General features: G+C 41.7%; 1 protein-coding gene across 1 annotated transcript in view; it reads right to left on the reverse strand.

Moving 5' to 3' along the window:
- Window positions 1–4,154: 4,154 nt before the first annotated feature.
- Window positions 4,155–15,108, reverse strand: part of NAA16 (N-alpha-acetyltransferase 16, NatA auxiliary subunit) — an 82,742-nt gene continuing 71,788 nt past the window's right edge. Inside the window, exon 20 of the mRNA XM_032610946.1 lies at window positions 4,155–5,495. Within this exon, the coding sequence (XP_032466837.1) occupies window positions 5,457–5,495 (39 nt within the window). The 3' untranslated portion in view covers window positions 4,155–5,456. The remainder of the gene's footprint in view (window positions 5,496–15,108) is intronic.

Here is a 15,108-nt window from a genome sequence, read left to right on the forward strand (position 1 = left end):
CAATATTATCACATCGATTTCCTTTAGATACTCCACTACAGATCAATCTTCAGAAATATCAATATTTTGAGCCGTTTTCCTGAATAAAAAATTATTAATAAACAATTATGAGCTCACATTTTTACAATCTGATACAAAAGAACTAACTACTCTCTGGAATGTCACCTTTACTAAACCAGTGCTCTCTGAGAGCACCTTACAATGTAGTGCCTGTTTTATAAAGGCACATTCATTTGATTTTGAGATCAGTAGGTGAGGGGGCCTGGGGGCATTCCCATCCTCTTTTGCGCTCTCATTCGCCCTGGCAATGCCGACTAAACACTTTGTTTTCAACCACAGGGTCTGGGGGCTCCATAGCTATACCATGCCTTTTAGATTAAATCTGGTTTCTTCCTTCAAGTGGATGCTTTATTCTCATAGCCAACAGGTCACAGAGTTCAGAGAAAGAAGATCATGTTCTATAATGTTTATTAATGTCTTAAAACTATGTGCCCATCTATTCTGAGTCTGAAAGAAATCAAAGTTAGTCTTACAGAAAATCAGGTGCAGTGAATCAATCAACTAATTAATCATTGCTGAGTGCCAACAATGTGCAAGGCAGCAGAAGTCCTCCAAATCAAAGAATAAGCTTAAAATACATTGGTAAATATTCTTCTTTCATTTTGGTTGCTTTTTCTGGAATATTGGATGAATGTTTAAGTTTATTTTTCTATATGTTATTTTTTCTTAGCCTGGAGGAAGACCATAGTAGCTAAGTTTTTAAAGTATCATGTTTTTCCTCAAAAGATGCTTTTTAAATTGAGGAAATGGAGTGTCTTGCAATATGAGTATTGGCTTTATGTGTTTCCTCTTCTGTGAAATGTCCATTTATGTCTTTTGCCTATTTTTCTATTGGGTTATTGTCCTTTGCTTATTGATTTGTAGAAGTTCTTAAAATATTCTTTTTTTTTTTTTGCGGTACGCAGGCCTCTCACTATCGTGGCCTCTCCCGTTGCAGAGCACAGGCTCTGGACGCGCAGGCTCAGCGGCCATGGCTCATGGGCCCAGCCGCTCCGCGGCATGTGGGATCTTCCCGGACCGGGGCACGAACCCATGTCCTCTGCATCGGCAGGCAGACTCTCAACCACTGCGCCACCAGGGAAGTCCCTTAAAATATTCTTGATAGAGATTCTTTGTTATACATGATACATCTTCTGTATTTGTAGTTTACCTTTTCACCTTCTTTAACATGTCTTTTAATTAATACTAGTTTTTAATTTCAATATAGTCAAAGTCATCACACTTACTTGATAATGGGCTTTTTCGGGTCCAGTGTTTAAGAAATCCTTCCCTACCCTCCAGATCTAAAGATATTCACTCATATTTTTTTTCTGAAAGTTTTAAAGTTTTGCTTTTGATATTTGAATCCTTAATCCATCTGGAGTTGATTTGCATGTCTGATGTGAGATAGGAATCTGATTTATTTTTCATATGGATAATAATCTTTTTCCTGTTCCATTTATTGAATTCCTTATAAATAACCCAGAAAACGCAAATCAATACCATAAAGAGAGATACCAATTTACATCCATTTAGTTGGCAAAAATTGAGAAGTCTGACAGTATCAAGTGCTGAAGAGGATAGATCAATAGGATGGTGAGAGTATAAACTGTTACAACTGCTTTGGAAAACAGTCTGGCTTTATACTGCAAAGTTGAACATACATCCTACAATGGACCCACATTCCATTCATAGGTATAAACCGAGGGCGACTCCAGCATGTATGCCCTGGGAGAGAAAACCACTTATGAGAATGCTCATTAGAGCAAGAAATGTGAAAGCCTAAACTCCAGTACCCAGGAGGCCAGATAAATAAATGCTGGTATAGTCAAACAATGAAATACTATACCGCAGTGAAGATGAATGAATCACTGCAAACCACAACTCCTAGTAATAGAAAACTAAATGGGAAAAAAGTCCCAGAAGACTATATACAGCATAATATCCTTTTTGTAAAAGTCAAGAAGAGTTGAAACTAATCATTAACTTCTTTGCGTGCATCTATGTGTGATAAAAAATAATTTAAATCGAGAATGAATAAAAATACAAGATTCAGAATTGTGGCTATACACGTGGAAGAGGCAGGGGGATGGGCCAGGGCAGAGCACGTAGAAGGTGGAAGTTTTTGTCACTGTGTTGGTTCGCTGACTGGATAGTGAGATCGTGGGTGGTCGTTATATTATTTTATTTTATTTTTTTAAAGGTAACTTTCTAAAATTATTTATTTATTTATTTATGGCTGTGTTGGGTATTCGTTCCTGTACAGGGGCTTTCTCTAGTTGCAGCGAGCCGGGGCTGCTCTTCGTGGCAGAGCCCGGGTAGGCTCTAGGCTCATGGGCTTCAGTAGTTGTGGCACCCAGGCTAAGTAGTTGTGGCTCGTGGGCTTTAGAGCACAGGCTCAGTAGTTGTGGTGCATGGGCTTAGTTGCTCCGCGACATGTGGGATCTTCCCAGACCAGGGATCGAATCCGTGTCTCCTACATTGGCAGGCGGATTCTTAACCACTGTGCCACCAGGGAAGTCCCGGTCGTTATATTATTAACAAATAAACACACAAGTAGATAAAATAAAAGAGGGCCAAGCATGGACCAGTGATGAGAGTGGGAGAGAAAAACCAGCACAGAACCTTTGAGGAATGAGCTGGCCTAAGGTGTGAAGTGATGACACTCAAAACGAAGGTCAAAAAGCTGTTTGAGGGAATTCTCTGGTGGTCCAGTGGTTAGGACTCTGCCTTTCACTGCCAAGGGCCTGGGTTCAATCCCTGTTCGGGGAACCAGGATCCCACAAGCCATGCTGCGCAGCCAGAAATAAAAAAAGGTATTTGATGTAAGTAACAGTTAAGTATTACTAAATCAAAACTCCTCACCTTAGTAATTTTTTCACTAGATCTTGATTAGGTATTCGTTTATATATGCAGGCAGGCTGCCGAAATTCCATGTCATTTCAGGTCTGTTTGGATCACAGTGAAAAAAATAAATTCTCTAGGGAGAGACTGGATAGAAAGAGAAGCAAGTTGACTAAGAAAACCTTCAGTTCTTCCAAGCACTCTCTGAGAACTTACAAAATCAAGGCTGTCAGATGTTGGTGACAAGAAATAATAACAATACAAATAAAACGGAGTGCTGGGGTTATTTCAAAGCTGAGTCTCTGTAGATAAGAGCTTACTAAAGACAAATCAGAAAATGGGACATCAATTTATCAGCATGATCTTTTTGTGCTTCAATTTCTTTAAATCTTAGTCTAAACGGGAGGTTACCCTACTGTTGTTCTAAAACTCCAACTCAACAAATATTCGTCGAGTTCCTAAAATATGTAGGCACTGTGCTTGGATCTAGGAATAAAACAATGAACAAAGAAGACAATAGCCATGGAGCTATTGATAAACAATGTTTAGCAAAATAAATATATTTCTGTTGTTATTTAAAGAACTGGATCATACGTGATATCTTTCATGAAGCTTTACCTGTCTTTATCCAAAACATATCCAGTAGAATTGATGACCCCTCCTCTGTCCCCACTAGACCTCACAGTGCTTCCTTTATAGTATTCGTCATGCGGACTTACAATCATTTGCATACATGTCTGCAGTAGATATCTGTTACTTGTATTCTGTCCAGGACCTTTTCTTCTCAGGAACTCCTTTCTCCACTTTCTAAGGCTGTCAGTTACATGCCCCTGCATCCCCAATCCATGGGGAAGTACAAGATGCAGGCTGGCCACAGAGAGAAGGTGGGTCTGTGACCCAAGTAGAACATTTTCTTGAGGCTTTGGATCCTGGAAGAGAAGAATCTGTTTCTCCTCCTAAAATCACTAGTACTAATATGGATGCCTAGAGCTTTGCCTCCATGGGAAAATCTAAGAACACAGAGGAGAACAGAATTGTGAGATGGAGAGAGAGACTGAATCCTGATGATACTTTAAAAAATATAGTTATTTATTTATTTGGTTGTGCCGGGTCTTAGTTGCAGCAGGCGGGCTCCTTAGTTGCAGCATGCAGGCTCCTTAGTTGTGGCATGCATGTGGGATCCAGTTCCCTGGCCAGGGATTGAACCCAGGCCCCCTGCATTGGGAGCATGGAGTCTTAACCACTGGACCACCAGGGAAGTCCCCTGATGATATTCTTTAAACCTGAACTAGCAGTACCTGCAACCCATTATCCCAGTTAAAAGAAACAATATATTGACATTTAACTTAAGCTCGGTAGGTTAGTTTTTTGTCACTTAAAACTAGGAAATCCCAACCAATAATGTGTATGTCTCCTCCCAGACTGTCAGCTTCTAGGAGTACCTATGAGCAAGGACCTACTTGGCACCTAAACTGGTGCACCTAAACCTGGTGGCAATGGCTGACAGGCTGACACGGCAGGCAAATGCCTAGATAAAATTGTTCAGCGTCTAGAGCAGGTGTGTATAACCCTAGGCCCATGAACTCCGAATTGGATCCATGAGTGGATGTGTATATGTGGATTTTTCAGGTAAGAAAGTTAATACTGGTCATCCATCAGGTGCTCAAAAGAATCCCAAACCAAGAAAGTTCAGGAATGCTCACTGGTTTAAAGGCTGTGCCTCGCAAACTCAGCCTGGTTTCAGTGACAGCAGTCATCACATCAGGATACATGCAGCCAAGGGGAGAGAGAGCTTTGGTCGAACTTTCCTTCAAGTCTAGAGAATGCAAAAGCTTGCTGTATTCTAAGTGCAGTCATGCCATGTTTGTGTCGTTTGTACATTTTTGTGTGTGAGGATGCTTTCTGGTCTGCTCTTCTAGATCCACTGAGGGATACAGCTGGGAAATGTAAGGTAAGAAGCGAAATCCAACCCCTTTTGACCACAGCCCTCACTTCATATCACGTAAATGACAGAACCCCTCCTGCACTCCCTCCCAATCCCGGGGATCCCTCGAGCACTGACCACACCTAATCCTGTTATTAATCTCTAGATCCACTCTTTTTTTTTTATTGTGGGCAAATACACATAACATACAATTTACCCTCCTAACCATGTTTAAGTGTACTGTTCAACGGCGTTCAGTACACTCACATTGCCGTGCTACCATCACCACCATCCATCCCCAGAACTTCTTCATCATCCCAAATTGAAACTCTGTGCCCATTAAACACTAACTCCCCAAGCACCTCTCCCCCCAGCCCTAGGAAGCTCTGTTCCACTTTCTCTCTCTAAGAACTTGACTAATTTAGGTACCTCATATAAGTAAAATCATACAATATTTGTCCTTTTATGTCTGGATTTTTTCACTTCGCAGAATGTCCTCAAGGTTCAGCCATGTGGTAGCATCTAGCTTACATTCTGAGTCACCTGTGGACCACAGTGACTTAGCTTCCCAAACCTGCCTCTTCACGGCTGACACATAGGCTGGCTCTCAGAGGGCCGGACCGAATGCTGAGCCAGATGCTGTGAATCTTCACTTCCCCGGCACAAACGAGCCTCTCTCAGGGGCTTCCTGGGGAAAACAGATGGGAGAGATTATTATCCCAGGCTCATGAGGTCTCCAAGCATTGCCATATTCATTCATATGGATTTTCTTGATGTTTTTCTTTTTTTAGTGAGGTATAATTGGTCTATAACATTATATTAGTTTGTACAACATAATGTACAAACTCACAATTGTGCAACATAATGATTCAACATGTGTATATATCGCAAAATGATCACCACGATAAGTCTAGTTAACATCTGCTACCATACAATGTAACAAATTTTTTTTTCTTGTGATGAAAACTTTTAAGATCTACTCTCTTAACAGTTTTCATTGATGTTTTTCAAAGATAAAAGACTGTGGGGAATTCCCTGGCGGTCCAGTGGTTAGGACTCCAAGCTTCCAGTGCAGGGGGCAGGGGTTCAGGGAACTAAGATCCCGTGGGCGCAGCCAAAAAAAAAAAAAGACTATCTTTGCGCACCAAATATGCACATGAATAGAAAAGGCTATCAGATCTTTCACTAGGTGAGGTTGGAGCAAGTTCTGGAGAATCTCTAGTGAGGAAGAGAGGGGATGCTAAGGAAGAATCAACCAGGACTGGTAGATAGTCCCAAAGCATCAGGTTTCTTCATGGGAAAGCTGGGCTGGAGAACACAGTGGGACCTCCTACTCCAAGCCCGCTTGACTGAGAGCAATCAGGCCTGTGGCTGTAGTGAGGATATGACTCTTCTCCCGGAGACCCTACAACAAACATGAAGGTTGGAAGCACAAGACCTGCTCCAACTGAATACAGGCAGGGAGGTCCAAGAGGGGACAGTCAACTGCTCATGCTGTACAGGGGTACACGTGACTTTGACTGGTCCACCCACCCTATTAAGGATCCTGATCGAACTTAGCCATCAATAAACCACTCTCCTATTAAGAATCAGCCAGAAAAGGGATGAAGGGGGAGGCAGGAAGTGAAAGTATTGGGGACGGTCATTCCTCTCTGGGCTGAGGCAGGGATGAGGGGATAAGAGGAAAATAAATCCACCTTGCAAATTCCAGAAAAGCCAGCCTCACTGTTCCCGACAGCAACGGCCTTCAAACTGGACGTAGAAAAGTGAGTTGCTAGTTGATGAGCTCTCAGCAACTTTTCGGGAATTAATATTCAGATCCTCAACTTGAGTTTGTCTTCTTTCTTAAAATTGTTCTGCCAGGGCTTCCCTGGTGGCGCAGTGGTTGAGAGTCTGCCTGCCGATGCAGAGGACACGGGTTCGTGCCCCAGTCCGGGAAGATCCCACATGCCGCGGAGCGGCTGGGCCCGTGAGCCATGGCCGCTGAGCCTGCGCGTCCGGATCCTGTGCTCCGCAACGGGAGAGGCCACAACAGTGAGAGACCCGCGTACCGCAAAAATAAAAAATTGTTCTGCCAGAGAAGCGGTGTGGTCAAACTATTACACTGGTGCTGTATTTCTACCTCCCTGTTCTCAATAGTGCTTCTCCCACTTAGGAAAAGTGTTAGGGTTAGGGTTAGGGTTAGGGTTGGGGTTAGGGTTGGGAACTCGATCTCTCGCTCATCTGAATCTTCCAATGGTGCATTGCCACTCGGTATAAAAATCTCCAGGCACCCTACAAAGGACAATTTAAAATAGTGGTGTTGATGAGAAAATGAATAACTCTAAAGGAACATCTTAGGTTGGTGTATTAGTTTCCCATGGTTGCCATAACAAGCATTTCCACAAACTTGATGGCTTTGCAAAACTAGAAATTTATTTGCTTACAGTTCTGGAGGCCAGATGTCCAAATTCAAGATGTCAGCCGGGACCAGCTCCCTCCTAAGGAAAAATAATCCTTCCTTGCCTCTTCCAGGTTTTGGTGGCTCCAGGCATTCCTTGGCTTGTGGCTGCATCACTCAATCTCTGCCTCTGTCTTCATGTGGCCTTCTCCGTCTTTGTGTCTCCTCGTCTTCCTCTTAAAAGGACACTTGTCTTCGGATTTAAGGCCCCTCTTCTGGGGTAGTCCAGCATGATCTCATTTTACAATTCTTAATTATATTTGCAAAGACTATTTTTCCAAATAAGGCCATATTCACAGGTTACAGGAGTGAGGATGTATCCATATCCATATCTTTTCGGGGGGCCACAATTCAACCTACTGCAGCTGGGTTACCCCAGAAGCATTGTCAAGATCAAGACCTGAGTGCAAATTGTTTTTTAGGGAGGTGATCCCAGGAAGCATCAGCAGGAGAGTGGGAAATGATTGACGGGGAAGAGAAGGAAGCCAATACAGAGTACCTTAATGAGTTACCGTTGTGAGAAACGGGTTCACTTCCATAGAGAGCCCTGGGGAGATGGTGTAGAACACACCTCAGGGTTCTGAGTCAGGGAAGCTGTAGTATTCATGCTCAGAATCTCGTTTGTCATTGACTGAAGGCTGTCCCCAAGGGTATTAACTCCCTGATGCTCATCTCCTTGAACACTCAGGCAAAGTGAAAGCTTTCAAAGGATTGTTCATATATGTATTTGAACGCTTAGTGCACGTACTGAAATGCTAAGTGCCTCGGGGATGTGGGTGGGGTATTGATAGCATCTGCTACTGGGCAAGTCAGGTAGTTTTTATTTCATTGCTTCTATCAAAATTGAAGAAAGAGCTATTAGAGTTGTCCACCGACAGGTTATTTAAAATAATATTTAATGGAAGATCACTGAGTGATTTTTGGCATAAAACCGAGAAGAATTTCAAAAAATTGACTGACATTAGTATACAAATTGCTTCCAGACTCCTCTGCACATTTATTTGAACAAAGTTAGTTACTATATATGGGGATTAAGTAGGAATACGTGATATTCATCAATATATAATATTTATCACTGGACACATGAATTAAAAGTTTAAAAGGCCAATAAAATTTTACTTTATGTTGTATACTCATGAAATTACATAGCATACTTAACTTGTTTTTAATACACTTAAAACCCTATGGTCACTGCATATTTTAACATCTCAATTTACAGAGGTATTTTTGTTCTGGAGAATTAAGATGCTGTGATCAATAAAAAATGGACAATTTGGAATGGAAACAGGTTTAAAGGGAAAAAAGAATGATGGAGAATGTCCTGCTGTTAATATAGTGCCTGTTCTTTTTTTTTTAATGGATGATGGATGGATACATTTAAGGCATGAATTTAGATACTGCTGGATATGGGTGAAAGAGTGACATGATGATTTTATTCTAAAATGTAAGTATTGGGCTTCCCTGGTGGCTCAGTGGTTAAGAATCCGTCTGCCAATTCAGGGGACATGGGTTGGAGCCCTGGTCCGGGAAGGTCCCTCATGCCGCCCTGAGCAATTAAGCCCGTGCGCCACAACTACTAAGCCTGCACTCTAAAGCGCACGAGCCACAACTACTGAGCCCACGCACCACAACTACTGAAGCCCGCGCGCCTAGAGTCTGTGCTCCGCAACAAGAGAAGCCACCGCAATGAGAAGCCCGCGCACCGCAACGAAGAGCAGCCCCCGCTCACCGCAACTAGAGAAAGCCCACACGCGGCAAGGAAGACCCAACACAGCCAAAAATAAATAAAATAAAATAAAATAAAATAAAATAAAATGTAAGTACTTATGGAACCCAGGAAATAACATCCTTTGCAATTCCATATGCTTACAATGAAACATTTTAGAAGTCACTCTAAACTTCCTTTAGGAAACATTAACTAATCTCTAAATCTGAATCACAGATTCCTTGAAAAGAGGGTCTGATTGGCCCAGTGTGGATCAGATACAGATACCTACCCCCGGTAGAATCAGTTGTGGTCAGTGAGGTGGGGTCACACAGACTTTCTGTCCACTCGGTAGGGGCTGTGAGGGGTTGGGTAGCACGTGCTAGATGGTTCTCGGAGAAGAGGGTGGCACCCAAGAAAGCTTGGCTACTTAATAAAGGTTTTTACTTAATACGCAAGTGAACCCCAGCAAACTGATTTTTACGCTGAATCCATTTTTTAAAATATATCTTTTGAGGGAATAGACCGGTGGTCACTCAGAAATACACTGGCACCAACTCTCCAGAAAATCTCTAGGCGCTGAGTTTCAGAGACAGTTGAGGGTGCTGTCCATGCAGCCAGGCCCTACCAGCTCTGTTTGTCTCCATTGTAGGATGAGAAGCCGATCAGGCTCTTTGTTCATGGATGGAAACACTCAGAACATGAAATATCACATAAACCTCCCTCGTAACATAAATTTCCTTCCTTCTTCCAGGCAGTGGTCCAACATGTACTTTAGGTTCCTTCTTTAGCATCTGGCTTATTTCATAAGCCAACCTATATTTTGCCCTTATATTTTTAATCAGGTTGAGTAATGCAGCTACTAGTTTAGACCAAAATTGGATTGATTTGCTTGTGACTATGAATAACACAACAGGGAATAAAAAGGAAACATGTACAGACAGTGTGTCTCTGGAGAGGTACACGAGATTCTCTGAGGAACCGGAGGCTCCAGTTCAGTGTTTCCCAGCGTTTTGGACATTTCTGTACTCTCTTCATGAACTTCACTCTATCGCTTCCTTGTACTTTTTTAAAAAATAGCTGTATGGAATTGCACACTCACCATTTATACAATTCAGTGTTTTTTAGTATATTCACAGAGTTGTGCAACCATCACCATCAACTAATTTTAGAACATTTTCATCCTCCACAGAAGGCAGTCCAGACCCACTAGCATTATCTCCCCATTCCTCCCCCTCTACCGGCCCCTACCTGCAAGCACACTTCCCGGCCCTCAGAAACCATTAATTGATCTACTATATGCCTCTATGGACTTGCCTATTCTGGACATTTCATGTATACGGAATCATATAATTTGTGGCTGGCTTTTTTCACTCATATAATGTTTTCAAGATTCATCCATGTTTTAGCATGAATTAGTACTTCAATCCTTTTTATTGTCAAATAATGTTCCATTATATAGGTATATCTCTGTATTAGGGTTCTCCAGAGAAACAGAATCAACAGGATGTGTGTATATGTATATAGAGAGATTTTTTTTTTTTTTTTTTTTTTTTTTTTTGCAGTACGCAGGCCTCTCACTGCTGTGGCCTCTCCCGTTGTGGAGCACAGGCTCCGGACGCGCAGGCTCAGCGGCCATGGCTCACGGGCCCAGCCGCTCCGCGGCATGTGGGATCTTCCCAGACCGGGGCACGAACCCATGTCCCCTGCATCGGCAGGCGGACTCTCAACCACTGCGCCACCAGGGAAGCCCTAGAGAGATTTTTTTAAAGTTTTATTTTATGTTGGACTATAATTGATTTACAATGGTGTGTTAGTTTCAGTATGTATACATATATCTATTCTTTTTCAAGTTCTTTTCCCATTTAGGTTATTACAGAATTTTGAGCAGAGTTCTCTGTGCTATAGAGTAGGTCCCTGTTCGTTATCTATTTTATATATAGTAGTGTGTATATGTCAATCCCAAACTCCCAATTTATCCCCGCCCTGCCACCTTTCCCCTTTGGTAACCATAAGTTTTTTTCTAAGTCTGTGAGTCTGTTTCTGTTTTGTAAATAAGTTCATTTGTATCATTTTTTTTAGATTCCACATATAAGCGATATCATATGATATTTGTCTTTCTCTGTCTGACTTACTTCACTTAGTATGGTAATCTCCACATCCATCCATGTTGCTGCAAATGGCATTATTTCATTCTTTTAATGGCTAAGTAATATTCTATTGTATATATGCACCATATCCACTTTATCCATTCATCTGTCGATGGACATTTAGGTTGCTTCCATGTCTTGGCTATTGTAAACAGTGCTGCAATGATCATTGGGGTGGCCTGTACCCATTTGAACCGTGGTTTTCTCCAAATACATGCCCAGGAGTGGGATTGCTGGATCATATGGTAGCTCTATATTTAGTTTTTTAAGGAACCTCCATACTATTCTCCATAGTGGCTGTACCAATTTACATTCCCACCAACAGTGAAGGAGGGTTCTCTTTTCTCCACACCTGAGAGAGATTTATTTTTAAGCAGTTGGCTCATATGATTCTGGAAGTTTGGCAAGTCCAAAATCTCATGGAGTAGGCTAACAGGCTGTAGCCCCAGGAAAGAGCTGCAGTTCAAGTCCAAAGGCAGTCTGTGGGCAGAATTCCTTCTTGCTCAGGGGAGGTCAGTCTTTTATCCTCTTTGGGCTTTCAACGGATTGGATGAGGCCCACCCTCATTATGGAGCATAATCTGCTTTACCCAAAGTCTATAAATTTAATGTTAATCTCATCCCCAAAATACCTACACAGAAACATCCAGAATAATCTTTGATCAAATATCTGGGTACAATAGCCCGGCCACGTAACCATATCAAATCAACCATCACAACTACGTTTTATTTATACATGCACTGGGTGATGGAAATTTGTGCTGATTCCATTTTTTAGTTATCATGATGCTGTTGTGAACATTCATGTACAAATTTTTGTGTGGACACACGTTTTCATTTATCTAGGAGTAAAATTACTGAACTAAATGACAACTCTATGTTTTACATTTTGAGGAACTGCCAAAACGTTTTCCGAAGCAGCTATACCATTTTATAGTCTAACCAGCAATGTATGAGGGTTCCAGTTTCTCCATAACTTTGCTAATACTTGTCATTATCTGTCTTTTTCAATATAGCCTTTCTAGTAGTTGTGAAGTAGTATCTCATTTCCATTTTCCTGATGACTGATGATATCAGACCTCTTTTCATATGCTTGTTGATTGGCCTTTTGTATATATTCCTTGGAGAAATATTTATTCAGATCCTTTGCCCATTTGTTAACTGGGTTATTTCTCTTTATTATTAAGTTATGAGTTCTCTATGTATTTGGAATACAGGTCTCATATTTGATATATAATTTGCAAATATTGTCTCCCATTCTGTGGGTTGTCTCTTCATTTTCTTGATGGTGTCATTTGTAGCACAAAACTTTTTACTTTTGCTGAAGTCTAATTTATTTGTTATTTTTCTTTTATTGCTTATGTTTTTGGCTTCAGATCTAAAAAAACATCACCTAATCTAAGGTTTCAAAATTTACTTCTATGTTTTCTTCTAAGAGTTTCATAATTTTAGCTCAAATAGATGTGTCTAATTTTAATTTTTGTGTGTGGTGAGAGGAAGGGATTTAACATCATTCTTTTGCATGTGGCTACCTAGTTGACCCAGCACTTGAACTTTTGCTTTTATTACCTAACTTTTCCTGAAATCAATTAATTTTTTGATGAATTGATTTCAGGAAAATAAATTATTTTACAAGAAAACGTTATAGCACTACCATAAGTGTAAAGCTACTATTATTTGCCATATAAAGAGGGGAACATAAATATAAATACTAAGAAAACAAAACAACCCTATAAAATGTTAGAGATACAGATAACTGCTAAAGGCCTCCTTTCTTTGTTATCAATAAAAAGGGAACTCAGTGAGTATTAGAGAGTTATTAGGGATATACCAGCACCAAATGGAGATGTTCCAAGTTAGAAGGATAAAAAGAAGGAATTAAAAAGGAAACATTTGTCTCACTGGGTGATTTGGGGCGAATCAGGGCCTCCTGATGAGTGAACAAATAGGGAATTCCCTATGCCCCCTAAGCCTGGGTCCCGCCCGGTGGGAAACCCTTCTCTGTATCACTAGCATCAACAGTAATGGAAAGAACCTGGGCTGACGGGGGAGCCCACTGTGGGTTTGATGGTAGGCTCATCACTTATCACCTGATTCTGGGCAAGTTACTCAGCCTTTCAGAACACTGTTTGCTCAGCTGTCCCTTCCGAAAGGGTGGTCTGAGGATTTAATATTGAGGTATATGGAAGGCAGTTCAACAGAGAGTAGGCATAAAGAAATGTGAGTGCCCTCTCACCAATTCCAGAAAAACAGAGAATCCAATACCCAAGCAGGGTTTCCCAAAATACGGGATGCTAGTGGCGTTGGGATCTCCCTGGAGAGGAGATTCCATTGCACACAGCTGGGGGACTGCTCTCATAGACCTGCCTTGGGTCTCTGTGGCTTCTGTCACTTCTGTTTCGACAGACTGGCCTTGGTGAATTTTCCACTCCTGAAGACACATCCTCTGACAACCACTCCCAAGGTCCTCTCAAGGCTCGGGGAATTTGGTTTTACGAATGACAGGAGAAAAAAGCTAAAAACATGGAGAATCCAAACGCACTGCCAACAGAAAATATCTAGCTTTGAAATGGCAAACTCCTTAATTAACGTTAAGTCCATTCTAGAGGCTGGCCAATGAAGGTAATTACAAACGAACATACGAATAAAAGTCTTCGGAGTGTAATCCTCCAGGTTACAAATACCAACTATTTAGTTAGATTTTGTTAACTGATTTTCATGTTGTGAAAAAAGTCTAAATATATGGTGGCATTTAACAAGACAGTAAAAAAGAAAGCGTTCTATATCTTGACCTGACTGGTGGCTAGACACACACACACACACACACACGTGTGTGTGTGTGCATGTGTATCCATCATATTGCACCCTTAAAATTTGTTCTCTCTCAATAAAAAATAAATATAAGAAATTACTATAAAAAAATACACTGCCAAAAATTCAACCTTCCTAAAGACAGTAGCAGCATCCACGGTCTGTGCCCCTTGCATCCTCTTCCCAGCCCCTGGTGACAAATACTAAGAAGCAGAAACAAGGTACCCAGGCTACCTGTGGGCTGCAGAAAGGAGGGCTGGAAAATCCCAGCTGAGAATAACCAGTTCCTGAAAAACCACAAGCTCTTTCCTGCCATGAAGAGTTACTGAGCCCTTCCCTCTGGACTGCGCCAGGCAAGGTGGGGTACAGATGAGACAGAGGATACAGGATCCCATACCTAGAACCTCTCTGCCCAGGTGGGGAGATGAACCACACAGGAGGGGGTCCCAAGGTGTGACATCTAATCTGAGTCCAGGGGAAGGATGGAGAAATAGTGGCCGGAGAAGGAAAGAAAGCATATATTCCAGAAGGCCAATGGGTGGAGAGGCTGGAGAGCTAAGATGCACAGTGGGGTGGAGGGTGGGCCTGACGGGGAGAAGGCAGAATTGAAACAGATATCAGAAACTTGGTGTTCTTTCTTTAAAACAATCAATTCCATCCCACCCCCTATTAGGTCCTGTATTTCCGATTCAGGTTGGCAGATGAAATCCTGACCCTAGCCTTGAGCCTATACACTCTCCTAGTTGGCAGTTGTTAATTAAGAAAGGTACCGACAGACCAGAGAAGCTGTTGATGGAGGTAGACGACATGCTCACCAGAGCAGTTTAAAACTGGTCAGAAAAACCTGGGGGCTGAGAACACTCAGGAGAAACTCCCACCTGCTCGTCTTTCTGGAGCCTTGACTGGAAAGTGTACAGTCGTAACCATCTTGTTGTACAGTTTACATCCATGAAGGTAGATACCCTTACAAGATTGCCTCTGACAAATCCCTTTGGAAGCATGTGGCCTTTTAAAGTTTACTGTTCTCTCTTGTATTGTGAAAGCGTTTTTTTGTTTTTCGAGCTATAGTTGATTTACAATGTTGTGTTAGTTTCAGGTGTACAGCAAAGTGACTTAGTTACATATATCTAGTCTGAGTTCAGGGGAAGGAGATATATATATATATTTTTTTTCAGATTCTTTTCCACTAGAGGTTA

Source organism: Phocoena sinus, chromosome 18 (genome assembly GCF_008692025.1).
Source record: "Phocoena sinus isolate mPhoSin1 chromosome 18, mPhoSin1.pri, whole genome shotgun sequence".
Lineage (NCBI taxonomy): Eukaryota > Metazoa > Chordata > Mammalia > Artiodactyla > Phocoenidae > Phocoena > Phocoena sinus.